Source organism: Plectropomus leopardus, chromosome 12, assembly GCF_008729295.1.
Source record: "Plectropomus leopardus isolate mb chromosome 12, YSFRI_Pleo_2.0, whole genome shotgun sequence".
In the NCBI taxonomy this organism is placed as follows: domain Eukaryota; kingdom Metazoa; phylum Chordata; class Actinopteri; order Perciformes; family Serranidae; genus Plectropomus; species Plectropomus leopardus.
Genome location: NC_056474.1, coordinates 11,376,167 through 11,390,968, shown reverse-complemented (window position 1 = coordinate 11,390,968; position 14,802 = coordinate 11,376,167). Strand labels below are relative to the sequence as shown.

Sequence of the window (14,802 nt, the reverse complement as noted above, 5' to 3'; positions counted from 1 at the left end):
CCTTCTTTTGCATCTTTTTTCAACATGCTATGCTATTGCGCGTCCCTATGAACTATAATAAGCGGTTTTCAGCCATTTTTGAGACGGGTCAAAATTTGAGATTTTTGCCATACTATACTATGCGATTTTTGTTCAATTTTTTCAACATGCTATATTTTGACTTTTTGGCCTTCTTTTGGATCTTTTTTCAACATGCTATGCTATTGCGCGTCCCTATGACCTATAATAAGCGGTTTTCAGCCATTTTTGAGACGGGTCAAAATTTGAGATTTTTGCCATACTATACTAATGCGATTTTTGCTCAATTTTTTCAACATGCTATATTTTCACTTTTGGGCCTTTTTTCAGACCTTTTTTCAACATGCTATGCTATTGCATGTCTCTATGAACTATAATAAGCGGTTTTCAGCCATTTTTGAGACGGGTCAAAATTTGAGATTTTTGACACACTATACTATGCGTTTTTTGATCAATTTTTCAACACGCTATATTTTGACTTTTTGGCCTTCGTTTGGACATTTTTTCAACATGCTATGCTATTGCGCGTCTCCATGAACTATAATAAGCGGTTTTGGGCCATTTTTGAGACGGGTCAAAATTTGAGATTTTTGCCATACTATACTATGCGATTTTTGTTAAATTTTTCAACATGCTATATTTTGACTTTTTGGCCTTCTTTTGGATCTTTTTTCAACATGCTATGCTATTGCGCGTCCCTATGACCTATAATAAGTGGTTTTCAGCCATTTTTGATACGGGTCAAAATTTGAGATTTTTGCCATACTATACTATGCGATTTTTGTTAAATTTTTCAACATGCTATATTTTGACTTTTTGGCCTTCTTTTGGATCTTTTTACAACATGCTATGCTATTGCGCGTCTTTTTGAACTATAATAAGCGGTTTTCAGCCATTTTTGAGACGGGTCAAAAGTTTGAGATTTTTGCCATACTATACTATGCGATTTTTGATAAATTTTTCAACATGCTATATTTTCACTTTTTGGCCTTCTTTTGGATCTTTTTTCAACATGCTATGCTATTGCGCGTCTTTTTGAACTATAATAAGCAGTTTTCAGCCATTTTTGAGACGGGTCAAAATTTGAGATTTTTGCCATACTATACTATGCAATGTTCGGTCATTTTTCAACATGCTATATTTTGACTTTTTGTCCTTCTTTTGGATCTTTTTTCAACATGCAATGCTATTGCGCGTCTTTTTGAACTATAATAAGCGGTTTTCAGCCATTTTTGAGACGGGTCAAAATTTGAATTTTTTGCCATACTATACAATGCGATTTTTGCTCAATTTTTCAACATGCTATTTTTTGACTTTTTTGCCTTCTTTTGGATCTTTTTTCAACATGCTATGCTATTGCGCGCCTTTATGAACTATAATAAGCAGTTTTCAGCCATTTATGAGACGGGTCAAAATTTGAGATTTTTGCCATACTATACTATGCGATTTTTGCTCAATTTTTTCAACATACTACATTTTCACTTTTTAGCCTTCTTTTGCATCTTTTTTCAACATGCTATGCTATTGCACGTCTCTATGAACTATAATGAGCGGTTTTCAGCCATTTTTGAGACGGGTCAAAATTTGAATTTTTTACCATACTATACTATGCGATTTTTGCTCAATTTTTCAACATGCTATATTTTCACTTTTTGGCCTTCTTTTGCATCTTTTTTCAACATGCTATGCTATTGCACGTCTTTATGAACTATAATAAGTGGTTTTCAGCCATTTTTGAGACGGGTCAAAATTTGAGATTTTTGCCATACTATACTATGCGATTTTTGCTCCTTTTTTCAACATGCTATATTTTCACTTTTTGGCCTTCTTTTGCATCTTTTTTCAACATGCTATGCTATTGCGCGTCCCTATGAACTATACTATAATAAGCGGTTTTCAGCCATTTTTGAGACGGGCCAAAATTTGAGATTTTTGCCATACTATACTATGCGATTTTTGCTAAGTTTTTCAACATGCTATATTTTGACTTTTTGGCCTTCTTTTGCATCTTTTTTCAACATGCTATGCTATTGCGCGTCCCTATGAACTATAATAAGCGGTTTTCAGCCATTTTTGAGACAGGTCAAAATTTGAGATTTTTGCCATACTATACTATGCGATTTTTGCTCAATTTTTCAACATGCTATATTTTGACTTTTTGGTCTTCTTTTGGATCTTTTTTCAACATGCTATGCTATTGCGCGCCTCTATGAACTATAATAAGCGGTTTTCAGCCATTTTTGAGATGGGTCAAAATTTGAATTTTTTGCCATACTATACTATGCGATTTTTGCTCATTTTTTCAACATGCTATATTTTGACTTTTTGGCCTTCTTTTGCATCTTTTTTCAACATGCTATGCTATTGCACGTCTTTATGAACTATAATAAGCGGTTTTCAGCCATTTTTGAGACAGGTCAAAATTTGAGATTTTTGCCATACTATACTATGCGATTTTTGCTCAATTTTTCAACATGCTATTTTTTCAGTTTTTGGCCTTCTTTTGGATCTTTTTTCAACATGCTACGCTATTGCACGTCTCTATGAACTATAATAAGTGGCTTTCAGCCATTTTTGAGATGGGTCGAAATTTGAGATTTTTGCCATACTATACTATGCGGTTTTTGTTCAATTTTTCAACATGCTATATTTTCACTTTTTGGCCTTCTTTTGGATCTTTTTTCAACATGCTATGCTATTGCACGTCTCTATGAACTATAATAAGTGGTTTTCAGCCATTTTTGAGACGGGTCAAAATTTGAGATTTTTGCCATACTATACTATGCGATTTTTGCTCAATTTTTTCAACATACTATATTTTGACTTTTTGGATTTCTTTTGGACATTTTTTACACATGCTATGCTATTGCGCATTTTTATGAAGTATAATAAGCGGTTGTCAGCCATTTTTGAGACAGGTCAAAATTTGAGATTTTTGCCATACTATACTATGCGATTTTTGCTCAATTTTTCAACATGCTATATTTTGACTTTTTGGCCTTTTTTCCAACCCTTTTTCAACATGCTATGCTATTATTGCAAAGAATCTTCATAAATTTAAATAATGCAGTCCAAATGGTGTTTTTTTTCTAAGAGTTTTTCTGACTTTTGAATCACGTTTTATCAAGCAAGATAAAATTCTTTTTTTGGTGACTTTAACATGCATGTCTACTGTCCTTCTTAGACTTTTGTCAATGATTTTATAGGTATTCTGGAATCTTTTAATCTCATTTAGGCAATTCTATGACTAAGGATATCTATGTGTCTTATCACAAGGTGGTTTTATTAAGTTTGATTTTTACCCAATGTCATTTTATTTAGCACACTTTTCTTTGGACAACATACTACACTACGACATTTCCTCATGGTTTTAGAAGACATACTATACTACAACATTTTTTCATGATTTTGGACGACATACTTTACTATGACATTTTTAATGACTTTGGGCGATATACTATACTATGACATTTTTGCATGATTCTGGATGACATACTTTTCTATTCAATATATAAAAATGTATATTATGTCACAGTATAATTTTATAATTTGCTGTCAAAAATCACAAAAAAATTGCATAAAAAATGTCACAGTATACTATGTCATCTGAAACCGCATAAAGAGTCATAGTATAGTATATCATCGGAAATAGCATTAAAAAAGTCATAGTATTGTATGTCGTCCAAAATTGCTTAAAAAGTCATACAAAACTTTGTCATCCAAAATTGCTTAAGTATAGTATGTCGTCCGAAAAAGCAGAGACATCACAGCATAGTATGTCATCTGAAATACCATAAAACGTCATAGTATATTATTTTGTATGAAATACCTTAAAAAAGTCATGATATAGTATGTTGAATGTTTTGCATCAAATATATCATAGTATGGTATGTCTTTGAAATATCACAAAAAAGTCATACTATAAATACCATAAACACGTCACAATATTGTGTGCTGTTCAAAAAAGCATAAAATAGTCATAGTATAATATGTTGTCCAAAATTGCATGACAAATGTGATGGCATTTTTGGTCATTATTTTAACCCTCAGATGACCAACTCTGAAAGTTGAAATCATTGAAAGCTTTTCCCAGTTTCATGACTCCTCAATGACAGATTAAGAACAGTATTATCCTTAACACAAGGAACTTTTTTTCACTTTTTTAATTTGGTATTAATAAATATGAAATAAAAATGTTTTTTTAAAAAAAGGAAAAAGTAAGTTATCAAAAAGTATAAAAATATCAGATGCAGTGATGAAATCTTAATGGAGGCAGACGACCAAGCAGCCAGGTAGTTTCATCTGTTTCATCCGTCACGGTTTGTTCACACCGAACGCGATGTGAGTGTATTGCATGGCGAATTTACATACAAAGTTAATGCAAAGACGCGAATAGATGCAAATTCATGGTGGGTGGCACAACGGACTTGTTGGTAGCAATGTGACGGAAGCGAAAATGCGTATTTCAGGTCCTTGCGTCCTTCACGCAATTTGACATTTTTTAACTTGAGCAAGAATGTTGTGTTGTGTTTTGTTGTGATAGCCTATCAGCATTAAGTCTAGCTGAGATTTTTGCTGACATTACTGAGATCCAAAAATGAAGGATAAACTATGTCACTGTCAGTGGACACACAGAGCTACACTCAGCACAGAGATACAACAAATAAGGACCTGCAGGACTCAGACATCAGTGAGCAAAGCTATAACATTACATGGTAAGCTGTGAAAATACACCTGTGTCTTGAGTAAGCTATTTTTGTTAAGTTGCTTCTTAGCAAAATGCTGAGTAATAAGTTGGTCTTTTATTTTGGAGAGTAAACCACAGATGTGCTGCCCTAAGAGTCTATTAAATAATAAAGAGTGTTCGCGTCTGGGCATGGAGACTCTGTGTTTACGTGCAGCTTTCTGTTGTATTTCACTGCAAACCAAGTTAGCCACTATCTTCCCCTCCTAGCTAACGCAAACACAACCACGGCTTCTGAGGGTAAATGAGCTGCAAAATGCTTCAAAAATACTCCAGCCGCCATATACACTAGAGTAACATGACACAAAAATGTTTATCGCATTCGGTGTGAACAAGGCTTTAGAATAAACCGTGTTGGTGCTGTCGTCTTTCATCTATTACCTCCCTGCCTGATAAAAAAAGAGCTAAAAAAACAAATTGCAATCATTTTTTATGTACCACAAACAGAAATCAGTCATTAAAACAAATTATTTTACCAGAAGCAACTGAACCATAAAATTTACAGCTACCTGTGAAAAGATCGTCCCTTCTACAACTTGATTTCTGAGTGAGATGTTCACAACAAAACAGTACAATCTGCTGAGTTTATCAAGAAAGCTTGTTTTTTCTCCAGTTTTAAGAGTGACATGCCAAGAAAATGTCCAAAAAAGTTACTGCATTCTTTCCAAGTCAACCGTTGATATTTATCTTCATTTCCAATCTCTCCAGTGCATTTAACTGTTACTCACATTTCCCTCCGGTGAAGACAAACACCTGAAAACACCTCAGGGTTTTTTTTTTCTCTCCCAAAGAAAGCCTTCAGTAGTCCTGTATGACTTTGAATTTACTTCCAGAAGAGGATGTTCCAGAAAAGCAGCCAGCAAGGATAGACAAGCAGGGCTATGAGCGGGTAAACCAGAGAGCCGTACAGGAAGTGGTCCAGGATGCCCTGCGAGATGACTGACAGGTAGAGCAACCATCCATCCATGAAGCTGATGGGCATTTCCTGCAGCTCTTGAAAGAAAAAGACAGAAAAGAGGAGTGTGCAGGCAGGGCTGAGGATGACCAGGACGAAGGCTGACAAAATCCTGAGGGGAGAAAAGGAGGAGAGTAAAGGTTTACTTCCATTTAACAAACACTAAGATCAAGCTAAGATCAAAGACTCTGTGCAGGTATATTACTTTGGTACGTGGGGTGTGATGAAGGCAGCCACAGGCACCAGCGTGAGAGCCAGGATGAAGCCCAGGGAGAAGTTGATGAGGGCGGTGCAGCCCAGCAGCACGGCGAGGTACAGCACAGCCACCAGCTTCAGCACTTTCCAGCCCTGCTCCGTCCCCTCGCCTGACAGGAGCCTTCAACAAGTTCCACACCGTCTCAATCATGTCATGCTTATTTTCAGATAATTGACAGCATTTTTAATTATGTGGATTTCCAACACCCTTAATAAACCTGTATTGATAATAATAATTAATAATTTTTTTCTACGCCTAAATATACTATGACATTTCTGTATGTCAATGACTTTTTCTATGACTTATTTTATAATATACTATATTTTTAAGAGCATTTTTATGACTTACCATACTTTGACATTTTCTATGACTTATTTGATAATGTGCTATATTTTTAATAGCATTTTTATGACTTACCTTACTATGACACTTTCCATGACTATTTCTGACAAGCTATGGCTTCTTCATTATTTTGTAAATTGTAAACTTAAATGTTTCAAGCATTTTTCTGTTTTCATTTTGATGATTATGGCCTACAGTTAGAAAAATTTGAAAATGCATGTTTCAAAATGTTAGAATATTTCGTTTCAAGTTTGAGTAATTACTTTTCAAACAGTATAAATACTGTGTATCTCTAAGTGTAGTTCAGTTTACGCAACCACAATCATGGGGAAGACTGCTGACTTGACAGTTGTCCAGAAGACGATCATCGACACCCTTCAAGGGAGGGTAAGTCACAGAAGGTCACTGCTGAAAAGGCTGGCTGTTCGCAGAGTGCTGTGCCGAGTATTAATGGAAAGTTGACTGGAAGGGAAAAATGCGGTAAGCAAAGGTGTACAAGCAACAGAGATGACCGCAGGCTTGAGAGGATTGTCAAGAAAGTCGATTCAAGAACTTGGAGGAGCTTCACACGGAGTGGACTGAGGCTGGTGTCGGTGCATCAAGAGCCACCACACACAGACGTCTTCGAGAGAAAGGGCTACAACAGTCACATTCTTAATGAAGTATTGGGGTAAAAAACGACGCAAAAATACAGACCAGCTGCTGCTGTCAAAGCAAAGTGGTCTTCAATAACACCTGAACATTGCCACAGGTTGATCGCCTCCGTGCCGTCGTTGATGCAGGAATCGAGCCCGAGTGAAAGAGCCCCAACCAAGTGTTGAGTGTATAAATGAACATACCTTTCAGAAGTTGAACATTTTTGTTTTGTAAATCATTCTTTGAATGGTCCATGGAAATATTCTAATAATTCGAGGTACTGGATTTCTGATTTTCATAAGTTATAAGCCATAATCATAAAAATTAATACAAAAAAGGCTTTAAATATTTCAATTTATGGGCAACGAATAAACAATGTATGAAAGTTTTCAAGATATTCTAATTTTTTTTAGATGCACCTGTACTTTGGCTTTTTTATCCTGTTTTTGTCGACATAGTGTAATATGACTTTTTTCATTCTATTTTGGGTAACATATTATATTACGTCTTTTTTTATGCAATTTGAAATGACATGCTGTTGGTTGATATTTTTGTGTTATTTTGGTCAACATGCTATAGAATGTTTTTTATGGTATTTCTGATGACTATGACATTTTTATGCTATTTTTGACAGCATTTTATTCTATAACTTTTTTAATGCTTTGTCAGACAATTTATTATAGTGCGAACATGATATAATATTTAATACTATTTTAAAGGACATGCTATGTTATGACATTTTATGCTATATCGGATGACATAGTATACCATGACTAGTTTATTCTATTTAGAACCACATACTACACAATAAGACTTTTTACATTTATTTTTAATGACATGCTATTCTGTGATATTTTCTGTTACTTATTTCATGACATTGTACAATATTTCATGTTAAATGATTATTTTCTGACAAATTCCACTACGTTTTATGATTTTTTTCATGTAATACTTAACTATCCCTTTTTTAATCTTTTTATAAGATAGTGCCAAATTATATTACGCCATTTTAAATTTTTTTAATGATTTTTTTACATACTATACTATGAAATTTTAATGATTTTATGAAATACTATAATATACTTTATACTTTAATAATTGCTTCATTATAAATACTGTTAAATTTTTTTAAACTTTTTGTATGACATATTATACTTTGACATTTTTCACGAACTTTTATGAATGATTATTTTTATGACATACTACACTGGTGAAGAAATGTACAATACATCGAGTGTTGCAGGTGTGAGTAGGTACCTGTGCGTGTTGTGAGGCAAAGCCAGGCCTGCTGTGTAAACAGCAATTGCCGTCAGGACCACAGCCTCGGTCTCAGACACTGGGAAGTGTTCAACAGCCATCTCCTGAAAACGTATGGGCAGGCTGTACAGAGCTACTCCAGTCAGATGGCTGATCACCAGAGGAGTCAACACGGACAGCACACCTGGACTGGACATCTGAGAGGAAGCAGATTAAACTAAACTGGTGATTTAACTGCCTCTTGTGAATAGTTTTATTTCTGGCCTGTTGTCGTGATGTGCATCTTACCTGCTCAGGGTCAGCGACTCCATCTTCTGTTCTTGCCGGTGGTGTCGACAGCTGAACCCACAGATCTAAGGCCTGTGTCATAGTCAAGGGCAAATCTGAAAATCATGCACAGTATCAATAACAATGTGTCATCAATAACCTGTGCTGCAATCAGGATAGGTCTACATACATGCATGCGATTAATTTGCTTTATCTCCATCGTATTTTTAGATAAAGTCAAACTGACAGTAAAATAACTGAAAGGATACACGAAGGAGCAGGATGACGGCAAGGAGGCCAAAGGCTGGCATGTAGTAACCAATGGAGACAAAGTGGGAGAGGGACGGCATGAGGTAGAAGAAGTACGACTGGTGAAGGCGCTCTAGAAGGTTATTCAGTTTACGGTACATTCCTTCCAGGAGCCTAAAGGATATTCAATGAGACAAAAAATAGTAGAAAAAGAGAATCATTAAAAAGTGTCAGCTTATGAAGGTGAGATCTAAAAAAGAAGCACACAAAGACTTAAAGGGACACTTCACCCACCCCAAATGACCAATTTAATATCAATTACTCATCTTGTGTTACTTTAACTTCCTGTGGATGGAGAATCCAAAAAAGGGAAAATTCTTAATAAATTGAAGTATAAGGGCTCCTGATTAAGAACAGCAAAGCTGAATCAAAATATCAGTTTCCAACTCGCACACAACTTATACAGTATAATCCAAGTCTCGTTCATTCAGTCAAAAGCTCAATACTTCCCAAACAGACGGCCCTTTCTGACAGAGAACTAGACTTAAATTGAAACTTTGCTCACTTAAAAGCCAGACTCCATTGACAAAAACAGTAATTTTATCTCACTGAACACAGAAGCTGCTGCCTCAGCCAGTTAAATTTATTTTGTGTTGTTGTGTGTCTTCTGTGTTTTTTAGGGATAGTTCAGATTCACTGAAGCCACACAATAATGCAAACCAACTACCAATCAAGGCAGCGGTAGACCAGCAGCTCCCCTGTTCTGTGAGGTAAAATTACTGTTTTGTCAAAGGAATCCAGCTATGAAGAGAGCATAGATAAGTTTTACTTTTAGCGAAGTTCCCTGTTGGTAAAGTCTTTCTGATGGCATGGTAATGTGATGTGTATCTGGATATATGTGACCTGAATTACACTGCACGAGTTGTGTGAGACATCATAATCAGATGTTTTGATTAAGTTTTGCTATTGACATGGACCCCTTTTACTCCAATTCGTCAAGAATTTTATATTGGATTATCTGTTTACTGGGGCGTGCAAGAAAAGCAAAGATGTTTTTCACAAATCAGTGTAATGTGGTGAGTAAGAGGCATATAAACTGTCATTTGGGGGTGAAGTTTTCCTTTCCAATACAAACACTGGCTCTGACCTCCCAATGGTGGTGGTGTCGGTCTTGTACTGCCGGAAACTGTTGATACCCTTGACGGTGGCGGCCTCAATGTGGTATCTCAGGAAAAGGCCATGATCCCCCCAGGGCCGCCCGCTAGCCTGCTTCAGCACCATAAGCATCATGGTCTGGACTGCATGGCTGTAGCCGGACACGCTGTCCCAGTCATTCCTCTGCAGCTGCAGAGACATCCACAGAGGAAAAGTCAAATAAAAACCAAAACACCATCAGGTATCTATTGACAAATTGTGTTTGGTTTCTACTCCATCTCATCACAAGCCTTCACCTTGCCCTGGATGGTGCAAAGGACTCCAATCTTCTGACAGAAAGCATAGAAGAGGTTAGCTAAATCCAGATTGGGAAGCTGGCCGTTGAGGCCTTCCAGCACCAGGTCCAAACTGGTGATGACATCACTGCTGAGCTCCAGGGACAAAGCAGCCTGGATCGAACCGCCGCGGCCTTGAAGTGGAGACCAGTCCATACCTGGATGCACCATCAATGAATAAAAGTCAACTGAGGAATGCAGTCTTGTAATGCAGATGATTCAGGAGATATTGAGCGGTGTGTTTTGTAACTGAGCGAATGCTGGTGATTACCTGTAGTGTTGGTGTGGTGGTAGCCCTCCAGCCAGGCCTGCATACCAATCAGATCATGCTCATTCACGAGGAAGATGATGTCCTTGGCCCAGTAAACCTGACCTGTTGACGATCAGTTGTTAAAACGTGATATGAATTATTCAACAAAAACCAGGAAGGAACCAAGGCACTCATCTTTAGGAAAAAAGTGAAATGCCTTTATTACACTGGCAGGTTCTAAAGGTAGAACATGATTAAAAACGTGTTTTGCTGTCCATACTTATTCAGGAAGTTACGAAACTGAAGTAACTTCCTGAAGAAGGCTGGACGCTGGAATGCGTCAAAAAAGTAATAGTTTTTAATCTTGCTCTACCTTTAGAACCTGCCAAGTTCCTTCCTGTTTTCTTCTCGATTTATTCACGCCCTTCACCAAAGAGCACCAGCTTTTTAATACTATTAATAGTTTCAAGAAGCTCTCCTCTTTTTAGGCTATTTTAAGATATTCAAATGGTGGAGATGGCCGTTTGGTTTCTGTACTCACTCCTGAAGTACTGTGCCAAGCCAAGCAGCAGCCCCACTGCCTGGTTGTTGTTATCGCCTGGGGAACAGGGGGCACTCAAGACCAGGGCTTCAGTCCGCGGAGCTCTCGGGGCCCGTAGGATCCCATACACATTTGTGCCCAATACTATCTGAGAGGAGACAGTAAGATAAAAAGGAGCAAAGGAATATGAAGAAAATGTATATAAAAACCAGTCAATCTCTTGTTGAGAGCAGGAATTTGAGAAAAAAAGGTGTCCCTATTTTTTCAATCACAAACTCACATATCTCTCTTTGTTTTCATCGGGGAAGGGCAGTGTGCGGGAGAACCTCTGGGTAAACACCTCCAGCCCTCGAGCCTGCATGGTCTTCACCAGCCAGTCCACTGGCATCCCACTGCAGAGAAGCAACTGGTCACATTAGACTGGTGTAACAAGGGCAAATATTACTGGACCTGCTTAGAGGCTTAAATAAAAATGAGAAAAGTGCTTACAGTAGGGTCGCAACAGTATGAGATTTTCATGGTACAATGACTGGTATCAAAGTATTCAAAAATTATTATTTTTATCATTGACATGACCCTTAAATGAATGAAAACAGAAGGGCTTTTGTAAATTATACAAAAGTTTCATTATTATAATTGAAACTTGAGGCCATAAAAAGTCTCCCTTTTGAAAATGACTAAAGTAAAGGTGAGATTCTCCTTACAGTTGCATTTTTACAAAACCATTAAACAACAAATGTACAAGGTATTATAACTGTCAATTTTAATATACACGTTGAAACTGGTATATCGAGAGCAGATCTCCACCAGGCGGTTGCCTTGCTGATCATGACCACTCTAGACTATTGTTGTAAGTCGAGCAGATGTAGCACAACACCTTTCAGAAAGTACAATATAACTGTGAAAATGAATGTATTTCAAGAAGAAAAACAGCCACAGATCTTATTCCACGTCATCCATAACTGGAATTTTAATAGTATTAACTTTTTTCGTAGGCTACAGAACAACTAAGAGGGAAATAAAAACAATAAACACAAAACAAAGAAATAATTAAACTACAAAACCTACTTAGTTATTTGTGGGTTGGCACAAATATCAAGGAAAAGTGACCACATCAACACAGGCTCTCACTGGTGAGACCCTGTGACCAAACTTTTCTATGGGTGCCAATTTTTGAGCCACAACGAAGGCCAAAATGTGGCCTGCAACACACAAGGCTTGATGTTTTTAGCCAAACTAATTTCCAAAAAACGTTACGGCCCTTACCAGCCAGTTAAGAGGACTGAGGAGTCATCAGTTAATTACTGTGCAAAACAGTCAATAAAACCATTTTTTGAACAACTGTGAATCACCACCATCACATGACGTGCTTGAGCCTTCAGTCACTATTGTACACACAAAATATTAGACTGATCCCTTCAAAAAACATGCTAAGAAACTTTTTATATCAACCTTTGAAAATATACACGTTAAGCTTTTAGTGTATAAACAGTCTGACCCAATGCTACAGAATAACCAGTGCGAGCTGTTCATAATACTCCATCCTACTTGGCACAGATCAGTGCTCTCGACAAAAACTGACATTAAAGTCTAAATCAGTGCTTTAAACTGACTTTTCCACTCACGTTGTGTCTTCTGTGTCTGTGTTTCTTACCCTGCTTTCTTCTTATGAGCTGCAAACTCTCTGCCTGTGGCCAGCGCCCTCTCCCCTGCTGGGAAGCGCTCCTCCACCATGGTGGACCCCATGGCATTCTCCGACATGTACGTCCGCAGAGTGAACGGCTCAAACGACAACCCCATGAACCAGGCCAAACCCGCAAAGTAGCAGACCACACTAAGATGCAGAGATGGAAGAAAAAGACAGAAATCAAACAAGTTATATGCTGATGCACAGTACATTGGGTATTTTTAGAGGTAAAAAGTAGCAAAGTACATTAACACGAGTACTGTGCTTAAATACAAATTTGAGGTACTTGTACACCACTTGAACATTTTAATCTCATGCCACTTTGTATTTCTACTCTACTACCCTTCAGAGGGTTATATTGTACTAACTCCACTACAGTTATCTGATTACTTTAGTTACTGGTTACTTTCCATCTTCACTTTTTCACACTTATTTGCACGTTTTTTCTTTTTTATTGCTCTTTTTAATTTGTTTGGTTTTTTTTTGTTTGTTTGTTCTCTGTACATACCATAATGTACATTACAAATTCGGATTTACTCACAGAACTTCATGAAAACAAATATGTTCATCTTAAACGATTAGTGAATTGATGGACAGAAAATTTATTGATATCAAGTCTGATAATATTTTAAGTAATTTTTCATGCAAAAACATTTTATTTTTCCAGCTGCATTTCCTTTAATTATTTTAAAAGATTAAATTGATTTTAATTTGTCTGCACTGAGTACCTGTACATTTAATACTTAACGTACATTTTACTGATTTTACTAAGATACTTCTACTTAAGTAAGGTTTTCAGTGCAGAACTTTTACATATAACAGAGTATTACAGTGTGGTATTAGTACTTTTACTTAATCCTTTGAAATCTGGGGCAACATCATTTTTTGTGCTGCTTTCAGTTGCCGTTCATAAGTATTTAACCCTATGAACCCTGAGCACATTATTACAATTTCTTTCAAAAACATGGGGAAAAAGGCAACAAGCAACTTACTAAGAAATGTCTCATAAACTGCAAAAATTTGTCGATTTAGAAGATGAATTTAGAAAAGCTAGGGAAAAAAGATTTATATTCATAGATAATTACACACTGAAAATGATGTTACAGAATTATTAATGTTTATTAGTTTTTATTTCTGTGTCATGCCATTTCTGGCCCACTCCACATGGGATTACAAGACACCATCACAATACAAAGCATGTGTCATTTTACATTTTCACATTTATCAGCAAACAGAAAAAGTAGGTACATAAAATAAATCTAGTTACAAAATAATATATGACCAGTATTCTTGCAAAACTTGAATTGTACAGTGAAGAATACATTTTACAAATCTACAGTTGATGCAAAGCTTTAAGTAAAGGATCTGAATACTTCCTTCACGCATGGCGACTGTAACAAAACTCGTGTGCACTGATTTTGTGATTTCATTTCGGCACATTAGTCTTTCAGTGACTAAAAACTCACCAGATTGGAGCATTGAGGCGAGTTAGCAGGCTGATCAAAGCCCGTCTCCTGTTTGGGTCCGACAGCAGTCCCATGTTGTTGTCCCTTGTAACGTGAAGCCTGGACACACTGGACCCTGAAGACAACACAAGCACACTTGATGATACACGATATGTGTTTCCACACAGCTAAAGCTGAGAAATCGTTTTCCTGCCTCCATTATCACAGCATCTACTGACAGCTGAGGTTAGCTTGCTGCTAGCTAGCTAACTTAGCTCATCACTTTCGCGTGATCGACAATGTTTTAGACTGTTGTTCTCCGAGACGGTGGTTATTATTAAAGGATGCACGGCTATTTGCTTCCAATTTCACATTATCTGTATGAAATCGTACCTTTTTCCAGTGCAAAGCCGGTCACATCCACCTGCAGAGATGGAGCTTGTTCATCAACCGCTGCTAAGTGTTTCACAACTTCCTTGTTCCTGCGGGAACATTACTGCGGCGGACTGACTTCCGGTCAAGAAACGGAACAAAATGAAATACAACAAAAAATAAAGTATACATTAAATCCAACGGAATTAATTGAAAATAAACTTAGCATAGCAAAAAATATGAATTTATTAAATTGTCCCCAAAATATAAACTTATTAGTTTTGAATCTAAGG

General features: G+C 36.8%; 1 protein-coding gene across 1 annotated transcript; it reads right to left on the bottom strand.

Annotated features, from left to right (window-relative positions):
• Positions 1 to 5,176: 5,176 nt before the first annotated feature.
• Positions 5,177 to 14,599, bottom strand: gpaa1 (glycosylphosphatidylinositol anchor attachment 1). The gene is made up of 13 exons (XM_042497653.1): positions 14,531 to 14,599; positions 14,159 to 14,273; positions 12,660 to 12,839; positions 11,286 to 11,397; positions 11,006 to 11,153; positions 10,486 to 10,587; positions 10,176 to 10,372; positions 9,872 to 10,068; positions 8,745 to 8,898; positions 8,497 to 8,568; positions 8,209 to 8,405; positions 5,923 to 6,093; positions 5,177 to 5,829 (listed from the first exon to the last, which is right to left on the bottom strand). Exons 2-13 carry the CDS (start codon positions 14,230 to 14,232, stop codon positions 5,586 to 5,588), a joined length of 1,848 nt encoding a protein of 615 aa, XP_042353587.1. The 5' UTR covers positions 14,233 to 14,273; positions 14,531 to 14,599; the 3' UTR covers positions 5,177 to 5,585.
• Positions 14,600 to 14,802: the final 203 nt, after the last annotated feature.

What these genes read in the sequence shown, in the direction of transcription:
- gpaa1 (XM_042497653.1), bottom strand. Translation starts at nt 14,232, where the DNA reads ATGGGACTGCTGTCGGACCCAAACAGGAGACGGGCTTTGATCAGCCTG. An exon ending in GAGTCGCTGACCCTGAGCAG is followed by an intron (nt 8,406 to 8,496) that starts GTAAGATGCACA and finishes GCTTCCTCTCAG; the next exon opens with ATGTCCAGTCCAGGTGTGCT. An exon ending in TTGCCTCACAACACGCACAG is followed by an intron (nt 6,094 to 8,208) that starts GTACCTACTCAC and finishes AACTTGTTGAAG; the next exon opens with GCTCCTGTCAGGCGAGGGGA.